General features: G+C 42.2%; 1 protein-coding gene across 1 annotated transcript in view; it reads right to left on the bottom strand.

The window, feature by feature from the left end:
* The window catches only part of NSG2 (neuronal vesicle trafficking associated 2), a 61,621-nt gene extending 51,042 nt beyond the window's left edge, over nt 1-10,579 (bottom strand). The window contains exons 1-2 of the mRNA XM_077138104.1: nt 10,456-10,579; nt 9,426-9,576 (exon numbers count right to left, since the gene is read on the bottom strand). Coding sequence (XP_076994219.1) covers nt 9,426-9,554 — 129 coding nt within the window. The 5' untranslated portion in view covers nt 9,555-9,576; nt 10,456-10,579. The remainder of the gene's footprint in view (nt 1-9,425; nt 9,577-10,455) is intronic.
* Nucleotides 10,580-12,162: the final 1,583 nt, after the last annotated feature.

Here is a 12,162-nt window from a genome sequence, read left to right as displayed (position 1 = left end):
TTTGGGCCAAAGAGATACGAGCCAATATTGACTCAGGAATTTGGAGAAAGAAGCCTCCTTACACTCATGAGTATTCTCCAAAGATAGAAGCTCTTCCTCCAAATGCTGTAGCAGTTGCTGATCCAATGAGGGGCAACCAGGATGAAGACAAAGGCAGCATAAAAAGGAAGAATCCAGAATAATGGGAATAGGCACTGATGAAATCCTTCCTCCTGGATAACTCTTTGATTAAAACTAGTCCCACCATGGACCCTGCAAATTTGGGGACAAAAACATTCTCTTTGGACTTTAATACAGTTTGGATTGGGTTTTTCATTACTTGAAGCCAAATGCTTTCTCTCTGATACAAATGTGTTCCAAGTAAAACCAAGAAAATGAACTGAAAAGCTATTAGAATTTAGTAAGATGCTCAAATATCAAATAACCATACCAAAATCAACAGATTTCTTACATGTCAGCAAAAATATCATGAGTTCACCAAAAGTTGTATACAAGAATGTTCATAGCAGCTTTTTTCCAGAATGACCCAAAATAAAGAAAACCCGAATGTCCATGAATAAGAGAACAGATAAATTGTGGTTTATTCATAAAATAGAATGCTGCAGCAATACCACACACACACATACACACACACACACACACGAATGAATCTCACAGACACCACATTGAACCAAAAACCCAATTTCTTCCTAAGATGTGTAATTTCATTCATATCAAGTTCAAAAGAAAAACACTACTCAGTGATGAGAGAAGTCAAAATAGCTAAGGCAAGGAGTATTGATTGGGAAGGGGCATAAGGGAATCTTCTAGGGTGCTAGAACTAGCCTATATCTGGATTTTTGTGGTAGTTACATAAGAATAATACATAACAGTAAAACATAAGAGTATTCTTACATAAAAATGTATTAAAGTGCACTCTTAGAAGATTAGTGAATTTTATGCACTTTACTGTGAGTTCCACCTCAATTTTAAAAGATAAAATTTAAAAACTGACATTATATATATAAAGAAAAATACCATTTCCCAATACAATCACAGGTGAGATGGGGGAAGGAGTGGCACTGAATTTATGCAGAGTCCAAACCATCGTCCTTTCTCCAGACCCAAGCTCCACTTGGCCCTGAGCCCCTGTGAAATGCTGCCCATACCCAGAGTGACTTTTTAAGGAAAACAGTTCACTCAGTGTGGTGACTTGGAGCTATGCACCCCAGGAAAACAAGTTCTTAATCTTATTCATCCCTGTGGGTATAAACCCAGTGTAAATAGGACCTTTTAATGTGGTTGCTTCTGATGACGTGTGGCCCAACTGAATCAGGATAGGTGTTGATCCTGTGACTGAGGTCTTATAGAGAAGGTCACAAAAGAGAGAAAAGCCAAAAGGTGGAAGTCAACAGAACCCAGAAAAGTAAAGAGAAGATGCCGCCATGTGCATGGCCATGTGACAGAAAAGTCAAAGGCCAAGGATCACTGGTGGTCAGTCCCAGAACACCAGAGTCTTCAGGAAGAAAACATTACCTTGCTGATACATAGATTGTGGACTTCTCTTCACCTCAAATCCATGAGCCAATAAATTCCCATTGTATAAGCCAACCTATTGCATGGTATTTGTTTTAGCAGTTGGAAACTAATACACTTAGCTTTAGAGTCTCATTCCTAGAACCACACGTTCAAACATAGGCCAAGGAGCAGTGGGTACCTGACTCCATGTCAGTCCTTAGTCATCTTTTCACTTTAGCTAAGCCACATTTTCTCCAAAAGCAACCAAGGTTAAAGAGTTACAACTCTACATAATTTCTTACCTTATCTTTAAACAAGTATTTGCTCTATAAAATTCCACCTCCATTTCAAAAGAAAGTCTTTGCCCACTTCCCTGGAACAATGGACAATGGAAAGCCTCTGCTCTCATCAACTTTGACCTCTGTGGTATTAAATAGGCTTGATCTCTCTCTCCTCTTTGAAATGCTCTCCTCTGTTGAGTCCATGAGATCTCTGTTTTGGTTCTCTTCTTACCTCAATGGCTGGACTTCCTCAGCTTCCTTGTTAGGTTCCTCTTCTGCCTGACCTTGGGATATTGGAATTTTTCAGGGCTAAGTCCTCCCCCTCTTCACCCCACTCTGAGTGTTCTCATTCACTCCTATCCCTTCTAGGTCTATCTCTATTCTCAAATTTTTATCTCCAGCTCAGACCTCCCCCAATACTCAGCTTACCCTACTTGACATTAGTCCTTAGGATATGTGTACCTTAACATGTGCCTTGACCTCCTCCCCCAACCATCTTGTCCTCGATTCTTTCTTCCCCTGTTAATTCCCAGCTCAGAAAACACCAGCACCATTCACACCACCATTTATGTCAACTCAAAGACAGGACTACCTATGATTTCCACATCTGTTTCACTCCCCATATCAATTCCATCAAAAGGCTCTGCTTCCTGAAGAGCTTATCTTAAATCTACTCATTTGTCCAGTTACTGTGTCAGTCCCCTAGTCCAGGCCATCACCATCTCTCAGCCCACAATAGCTCAGGTCAGCCTCTTTGTTTCTACTTTTGCTTCCCCATACCCCCGGAAAAGCTTTCCAGATCAAGGGAGCAGCATGTACCAGTGAGCATTCAGAAGACATTCATGAGCCTGGCATCTTGAGGAACAACAGAGAGTCTGTCCTGTTACTGAGAACAAGGTAGGTGAGGTGAGGTGAGGTAAGATGGAAATGAAGCTGGAGGGGCAGAGAGAGGCTCTAAATGCTATGTGAAGCAACTTTCATCTTGAGGACAATGAGGAATTGAGGATGGATTATAAGAAAAGAGGTTGCTTTCCAGATGTGCCTTGGGTATGGGAGAACCCTCCCACCACAGTGAAAATACACTGGAGTGGGTAGGAGCAAAGAGTAGGGAAAATTCAGCCCTACAAAATTACTAGAAGTAACTGGTGACGAGGAGTTTCATGATGCCTTGGGTTCTGTCAGTAGAATGAAATCAGCAATATTTCTATAAAAAATGATACAGTAACAGTTACTTTTTTTGTACTATGAAGGGAAAAGCATAAAAATGTTAGTCAATCCTTATTAATTGTACCTTGGAGAAATCAGCTTGCATAAACATGAGAGAGAGACAGAAAGAGAAAGAGAGATGAGAGAAGAGAAAATAAATTTGTAAGGAAAGGCTCTACTATGGAAATTCCTCTTCTGCCAGCAGTTTAAAAAAAAGTGCAAAATACAACTCCCAGCTCCTTGATTAATAACATAAATGGAGGTGGTAAAAAGCCGACAGAAGGGAGAGAAATTGTTTTTAAGCTGTTTATTATTAAAAAGCAGGGTTTTATAAATATTTGGAAAAAATAAAACTCCAAGGTTTTTTTATCATACAATATTTGGGCAAACTAATAAAATTGTTTTCTTTTAATATTAACACATTGGTCTCCCATTGTCCTGTCCGGTGCTGATATGAAGAACATAATTCAATGTAATTGGCATTGTGAAAATGAGATAAATTATTCATCCTGAAAGGACTCCACGTCTGGATATAATTCCCCCTTCACTGGCAAGGCCAGATAATACATGGTGGTTCAGATGGCACAAAGTACAGATCATAAAAATTTAAAATATGACTTCCCAGGATTATCAATAATGAAGAGGTTCCCACATGGAGAGGCCCCAGGATTGGCAGGAACAATAAATAAAAGTGCAGAAGTGCTGAGAAGGAGCAAGATTGTATTTTTATGAGCTGGACTTGCACAGGCCAAAAATAGCTCTAAGCTGTACACTTCAATTCCTCCCTGCAGTAGAGATAGTTTAGAGTCAGAATAGAGCACAGCAAGCCACTGAGCACCTATTATCTACCAGGCGCTGTGTTAGATGCCCTGCCCTGCTTGGGGCTCTTAATTCTCATCATTCCCCTACAAACTCCTCTCCAAATCTCACCTCTCTTCTTTAAAATGATTTTGATCACCATTTTTCCTGACCATTTTTCAGATGAGAAACTTTAGACTGAGAGGATTGTGAGCAAATGATTTGCAAGGGACTGAGCAAGTGTTCAACCTCAGGGTTTTCGTGCTCTTTCCTATCTCTCATGTTAAAAAAAAAAGTTCCCATTCATTGTGCACTCACTATGTGCCTGGTACTGTGCCAAAAATGTTACATTCTATGTTGTATCAGTCCCTTACAATCATTTTATGAGGGAGAAGTGATTATCCTCATTTCACAGATAAGGAAATAGTCTCAGAAAACAGAAATTACTTCACAATCTTACATAGCCACAGAGGCAGAAGTGAGGTTTGAATCTAAGCTTCTGGCTCAGATACAAGTGTCACCCACAAGTATGGTCATTCTAGAATCGTGATAGCATGGCATCTGGTACACAGTATTGCCCCATAAATATTGTTGAGTGAATGAATAAATGAATGGACCCTGTCTCTAAAGAGAGAAGGCAAAATTAACACAGATTGGGCCTGAGTCCTCACTTGGTGACCTTCCTCAGTGTGCCCTCTTCACTCCTCACCCCACACTCCGTCTCCTTGGGTTTGAGACTTTTCCTGGCCCCCTGAAGCATGGTACTGGGCCCAGAACTCAGGGCAAAATGTCAGTGCTCAAAGGCCATTAGCGGCAGTGATTTCCAATCCTACCAATTCACAGATGGGGATATCGCGGCCCAGAGTGGGGAAGGATTTTCTCCAGGTCACACAGCAATACTGGGTCAGAAGCAAGATGCTACTATGACTCCAAGTCCAGTGCTCTTTCCATGCCTCCAAGTCTCTTTTCCTTCCTTGGCTTTCTCAGATGCAGAATGGAAGGCAGACCAGGATGATCTCAAATGAGTCATATGCCGCCATGACTTTCCAACTTTGTGGCAATGCAGAGTATGGGATAAGATGAGGGGCTCTCCATGGGGTCCTCCATAGGGAGCTTCCAGCTCCTTCTGCTCTGAGCAGAAGCTAGCTGTCTGGGCAGAAATCATTACAAAAGGCAAACAAAAGGAAATGTGATAATGCCTAGTGTTGATATTATTGGGGAACAAATGCACCATTTCAGTGCACTCTTATTTGGTGTACAATTTGATACTTTATTCAGAGGGCATTTTGGCAGTGTTTATAAAATTCAAACTGTCCATACCATTCGACTGGTGATTCTACCGGTAGGAAATTTGCCTATGGGTATATTTTCGCAAATGTATAAAAAACTGGAACCACTGGAATATTCTATGAGAGGGGCCTTGTTAAATAAACTCTCATGCATGGATGTGGACTACTAAGCAATCGCTACAAGAATGAAGCAGATCTGTATGCACTAGTGTGGAAAGAAGCAAAAATCATACTGTTTAGTTAAGAAAAATGCAACTTTAAAGAGAATGGTGTGGAGTGATCCCATCTATGCTTACAATTCATTAAGCAGTTTTAGAGGACTATACAAGAAACTGCTAAATGTACTGGCATAAGGATAGAGGTAGGTTGGGCCTATTTGAAGACTTTTATTTTATAATTTTATCCTTTTTTTCTACCATGGGAATATATCACATTTCTTATTTTTAAAAAATAATCCTTTGGTTCAGAACTGCTATTTAGGGTAGATGTGATTGATATGCTCATATGCCAAGTTCAAAATGGGAGTGGTAAGAATGGAAGCCAGTGAGCCAGATAATGAAGGATCTAGAATGCCAGGATTAGGATTTGAGGATTGTATCCTGTTGGGAGGAAGGGCTGAAAAGAGGTTTCTGCAGAAAAAGGACCTGCTCACAGCTCCAGGGATGTTACGTCGGGTGCAGGGTGGAGGATACCAAGTGAGAGAGAGAAGAAGCTGGGAGACCAGCAATGAGGCCGGGCCCAGTTCCTCTCCTGAGGGACGTATCAGCCTCCACAGCAAGGAATAGAGAGCAAGCATTGGAGTCCAGGAGCCTACTTGAGGGGGAGCTCCACGAACAGCAAAAATGGGCATGGCCATGGATGAGGGAAGGGAGAGTTTGAGGAAGGACACTCCCAGGGGTCTTCTCAGTACTGAAAGTAGCATGGTATAGAGGGAGAACTTGCGCAGCAGGTACCCTGAGATTCCAAACCTGGCTCTGCCACTTTCTGCCTGGCAAGGCAGTTCATTTATCTGAGCCTCAGTTTCCCCATCAGTGAAATGGGTTCGTTACTACCCACCTCACGGGACTGTAGGGAAGCTTAACTGGAATGCAGCTATTGTGTACCCCATATGGCCCCATTCCTGACCCAAAGCAAGTACTTCGGACAAGTTTGTCTCCTCCATTTCAATTCCTAAATGTTTTCTCCTAATATTCACATTCCACACTCAAGAGGAATTAGTGAATGAATATAAATGTGACTTTCAGTAGTACACACCAAACACATTCTCTATTTTATATTTCAAAACAAAGAACCATGATTTAACATCCTAGAACAAATTGTACTTCTTTCTGATAACTATTTTAGCTTCAAAGACTTACCATCTGACTGGGACACTGTCAAAGAGCTGATAACCAAGGGAAACTAATAAAAGGCAAAGCAAAGATTTGAACCCTCAGCTCCCAAAGCTGTGCTGGTAACTGTGACACTATTCTAAATACTTAGAACACCTTTGGCTCCTTGAGGCAAATTCACTTTTAGCAAATGTGTCCTCATCAGGAACAAGAACTTGTTTACTCTCATAAAGATTATAAAATCTAAACACTACCGGAGAAAACAGCTTATACAATTCCTGACTCAGAAAGGAGAAAATGGAAGCCTAAAGAGGAAACATGACTTGATGGAGTCGTACAGTGGGTTGGCTACTGAGCTCAAGGCTGGAGACTCCCACATCAGCTCTCTCCACCTTTCTGCTGAGATAGAAGGTTTTGGAACTACATTGCTTGGGGTTCTGCAGTCAGAATCTGCTGCTGAACAACCACATGCTTTGGACAAGTTACTTTATGGCTCTGTGCTTCAGTTTCCTCATCTTTAAAATTTGGATGAAAGTAGCAACTCCCTTAAATAGACCTAGTAACTGTTGAGAGGATTAAATACAACTCTGTGTGTGTTTGTGTGTGTACACATACGGTTTAGAACAGCATCTAGCAATTAAGAAGCACTCAAAAAACTGATAACTGTTATTCTCTCATATTTAGTTCTGAGCCAGGCACTTTATGTATGAGGTAATGTCTAATTTTTTTTCTGACCATTGTGAGACAGGTACGATCCTCACTACTTCACAGAGGGAGGAAACAAAGGTTCACCTGGTAGAAAAACTGCCATGAACACCAGAGGGTGTCCCTGTGGGGAAGTACCCCTCTGGGGAAGTACCCCTGTGAGGATGGGTCCCCTTATGGACCTGCAGCCAAACTGGGACCCAATGCATCTTTCGGGATGCACTGATTCCCCTTTCCATGCCTGCAGACTACCATAAGAGTCTATGTGTTTATCCTTCAGGCTTTGAGACAGCTTCCTGGGACATATGGGTTGGATGCTCGGTAGTTATCAGACCTATCTCTTGTTCCAGGGAGAGGAGAAAGCCCACAGAGGTGGGTGGGAAGAAAAGGGGGAGTCAGAGGCCTTGGTAATATCTGGAATGGTCAGCAGGGGTTAGGGGGAGAGGAGGTCTCACCATAATCCCCTGTCATTGTGCATCCCTCAGGGACATGCAGATCTAGGAGGAAGTAGCCATTAGTGGAGGGGTAAATGTTCTTCCTGGGGCCTCAAAAAGCTTCTAGAGACTATCCCATCTTCTTTCTCCCCACCTCCCACATAAATCTGGGTTCAAAAATCCACTTATTCCTTTTGTGAGCTCGTATAACTCACCAAACTCCTCTGATCCTTCACCTTTTCATCTATAAATCTGAGTGTTGATTCCCTGACTCCCAGTGGTAATAAACATCTAGCACAATAGTCCTCAATCTTGGCTGCACACTGGAATTCATTAATAGTGATGCCTGAGTCGTAAATGCAGAGATCTGGCCAAAATTGGTCTGGGGTGTGATGGAGATATTAGGATTTTTAAAAGTTCCCCTAGATGAGTCTAATAAGCAGTCAAAAACTGAGAACCTCTGCTGTAACATGTAGCAGGCACTCAATTAACACTGTCCCTTCTCCTACCCCTCCTACTTCTTTATTGTTAATTGCTTGTTTGGAATTTATTTTTAAAGAGCTTATCAGTGCCTCCAGATGATTCAAAGATTCTTTATTTCTGCCACCCCCACACACGTTCTCATATTGACAGCCTCGGCACTTTCAAAACAGATGACTCAACCTACAGCCAATCAGCCAAGCCCTTTATCTAGCTTTGGCTTCTCTTCTGTTGATTGGATAGAGCCAATTGGTTAAGACACACAATGCCCTCCTGGAGATGCCAATGAGAAATCAAGCAGATGGAATGCTCCATTGTGTGCTCTTCAGCCAGGGAACTTCACCATTTGCCTCCAAACCTAACCCTGACTGCAGAAAAGCTTGTATAATAAACCCCATATTCTCTCAGATGGATTTTAAATGACACTGTAGTTCCCACCTGTTCCATGGGATAAACCTCCCCCCCCCATGCCTTTGTATGAGTGCCCATCTTCCTTCATCATGACTACTCTCATGTCAGATGCGCCATCAGTCAGGCACTCATTGTTAGCCACGCCTCCCCCAAGATACTCTACTCCTGACACCTCTTTCCCCAAAAGCTCTCCACACCGCCATGCCTTGGCACACGTGTGTCCTTTGCCTTTAAATGCCTTTCCTCTCATGGTCTACCTGAAAGATTTCCACTCACCTTTAAAAGCCCAACTTAAATGTTTCTTCTCTGCAACTTACCTAACCTGGCCTTCAAGACCCTTCTCTAAACCCTCCCCACCCTAGCAGAATTGAGTTGTTTCCACCCCCTGTGACAGTGAAGATGCTCTCACAATCTTTATAATCCCCATATGCTTTTACCATGATGCATCCTATTCATTAGTAATATATTAATTCATTTGCATCATATTTTATTTTTATACTGGTCAAGGATCTTTTCATTTGTGTTTTTATAACCAGCTCCTAGCACAGAAACAGGGCCTTCACAGGTGTGAACTAAATGCTTGTTGGACTGAATCCAATTCTCTGTCCTCAGATCCAAACCTGTAAATGTTTAAACAACCCCCCCACACACCAAAAATCATCAAAATACTTTTTCTCTATCACCACCTAAAAGGCTTATTAGTATTTATCGGCTGTGATAAAGCTTACAAAATGAAAGATTAATTTTCTTGACCATGCATGTATATGTGAACCAAAAGGGAAAAAGAATAAACACTTCCCACAACCCTGAAATAACACAAGATGTGTTTCCGGAAGGAGTATAATTACATTTTACCAGAAAGGGAACATATTTGGCTGATGAGGGAATGAAGAGGATTTGGGGGGGGGGGGGGGGAGGATGGGTTTTTGCTGTTTTATTTTCCTGAAACGTAGGGAGCTTGGAGAGTGATAAGGAGAAGAGAATCTGCTTTACCTTTTCTGGAGCTGGCAGCTGCAAGTGGTTAACCTCCAGGGGTGTGATGAGAGGGACAGTCTGGAAGCCATCCTCCACCGAAGGGGGTTTGGTTCCCTTCTCGCCAGGGTTACCGTTCAGCTTCACCATCCTTATACCTTTCTTCCCAGACCTAAGGTAAGCAGTGGGATTCTGGTTACAGCAGGAGGTGAGGCAGGGAAAAAAGAGGGCTGACGACAGAGAAAATAGCGCTGTCCTCAACAACTCCAATCAGGTGGCTTTCAATCTAGAGATCAGGCATCGATCTTCTGGTAGATTTTCCGACATGATTCCCCTTGTCCTGTAAAACTTCTTTAATCATCAAAATATGCCACCTGCCCACAGGGCTCAACAGACCACGAATTTGGGAAACTCAAGGAAAATCCCAGACCTACACAAAAAATCACAAGCTTAAAAAATTACCCAAGGTGGGAAGATAAAGTATTCATTGAATCTCAGGGAAAAGCTTATTCTTAAGGCAAAATAAAATCCTTTTACTCTGGACCACCCTGCAGTATGATAAATTTCACCTCACCACTCTGGTTGCTATTTTATTATATTGATTTTTTCCCCAAAAAATAGCCCCCCCCCAAAAAAAGATATGTTTAATATCTCTGTGTGTATCATTTTACATAATATTTACCTTGTAAATGGGACACAGTTTCCCAAAACAAAAAAGCCTGGCTTGAACTCCATCCTGTTATTCAGCCATGGAATGCCTCCATTTCCTGAATAGCAAAGGGCCATATTTTTTTGGTTCTGAGGAAAGTTAGCGACCCCCTTATTGCAAAATTGCCAAACAAATAAACAAATCACGTTTATTACTCTCCTGCTCTTTTGGAAGTCAAACAGTGCTCCCACTCCGCCCCCAAAAGCCCAGCGCAACTGAATTTTTCTCGTCAATCCTGCTGGTGGAATTATTAGACAAAACAGGGCTGTTGTGCAGGTGAAGAGATGGTACAGGGCTGAAGTATATTGGAGGGGGGAGTAGCAAAAACAAATGCCTACTTACTGTCTTGCACTCTTGGGGGGTCAGAGAGGATTCAAGCCAATTTGAAGAGGAGGATGACCGGGAGTCCTCCCTCCTCAGTCCGAGCCTGTGGTGCTGAAAGGACAGCGCCTTGCGAGTGTCTGGATTGGGAGCTTCTGAGAGTGAGACGCGAGCGGGGAAGAGCTGCTGGCAGCTGCCTGCCTGCTCGCTTGCTCGCGCCCCCTCCCACCGGGGAATGGGCTCCCACACCATCTGTCATCTGGCACCACCTGCTGTTTCTCATGCATGGCCACATCCACTGCACGGGACAAAACGGTTTCAAGAAACTGGGAAAATAACTGAGCTGGTGAGAGGGATTCTGGCCAAAAAAACAAATTAATGCGCACCATATAACAAGCAATCTGTATTAGTTTCTGAAGGCTTCCATAACAAATTACCATACCTTGGTGACTTCAAACAACAGAAATTTATTCTCTCACAGTTCCGGAGGCTAGAAGTCCAAAACTGAAGTGTTGGCAATATTGATTCCCTCCGCAGGCTCGGAGAGAAAATCCATTCTATGCCTCTCCTGCTTTCTGGTGACTGCCAGCAATCTTTGGCATTCGTTGGCTTGTGGCAGCATAACTCCAATCTCTGCCTCGGTTTTCACACAGCATTCCATCCTGTCTCTGTGCCTCAAATATCCATGCTTTTTCTCTTATAAGGAAACCAGTCTTGGATTTGGGGACCACACTAAATCCAGCATGAAGTCATCTGGAGATCCATAACTTTGCATCTACAAAGACCTTATTTCTGAACAAGTTCACATCCACAGGTACCAGGGGTTAGGACTTGGACATATCTTTTTGGAGGACACAATTTAACACATGATATAGTCCTTCAACAATTAGAAAAACTACAAAAATTGGGTGCATCCATTAGGAGATGTGACCATCTCCTAAAATTTTCCAGAGCAATATTATGAAACATAGAATGGCTCAAGACCTACCAGCACTCTAGACAAAAGGGAAACCAATATTTATTTACTATGCAGTGGGTATTTTCCTGGTCTCCTTCACATACACTATTCCCCTCATTTGCAAAATATGACTTCTAATAGTGCCTACTTGATAGTATTAGCATGCAGTGTGAATGAGATGACATAGGGAACACATTTTGCTCAGAGCAGAGAGTATGTCAAGTAGGTAAAAACATAGGTTACAGTTCTCACAACTGCACTGTGATCATATAGGTCAGCTAAGATCCCAGTTAATAGAGCACTAGAACTAGGATTTGAGCCCTGATACATTGCCACCAAAGTTTGTATTCAATCCACTGCACCATATGGCCTTCAGAGGGTGTCTGAAATCAGAGGTCAAAGTCCCAGCAAATTCTAGCCTTGTGGATGTTGGACAATTTTTGTTCACTTTCTTAGCCTCTCTTTCCTTATCTATCATGTGGGAATAATACACCTCGCTTACAGAGTGGTTGTGAATATGAAAATTGGTTATGTGTGCTCAAGCAAACCCCATTTGGCTCAGGGACAAGGTTCTCAATGACTGAATTCATTCATCTTTGGAACCTATGCTTACACTCTTTTGAAATCCTCTGAGGTCAAGACTGTCCACACTGGTTTCTCCAAGTTTTGGCTAAAATTATTGCTAGCCATTCATCCCCAGCTGTAATGTTGTTTATAATGTGTTTCATGAAGTTTAGATGTCTTGGCATTTTTGATAGCTTCCACTTTCA

Source organism: Tamandua tetradactyla, chromosome 20 (assembly GCF_023851605.1).
Source record: "Tamandua tetradactyla isolate mTamTet1 chromosome 20, mTamTet1.pri, whole genome shotgun sequence".
Taxonomy (NCBI): Eukaryota; Metazoa; Chordata; class Mammalia; order Pilosa; family Myrmecophagidae; genus Tamandua; species Tamandua tetradactyla.
This window is presented reverse-complemented; position numbering and strand designations above follow the sequence as displayed.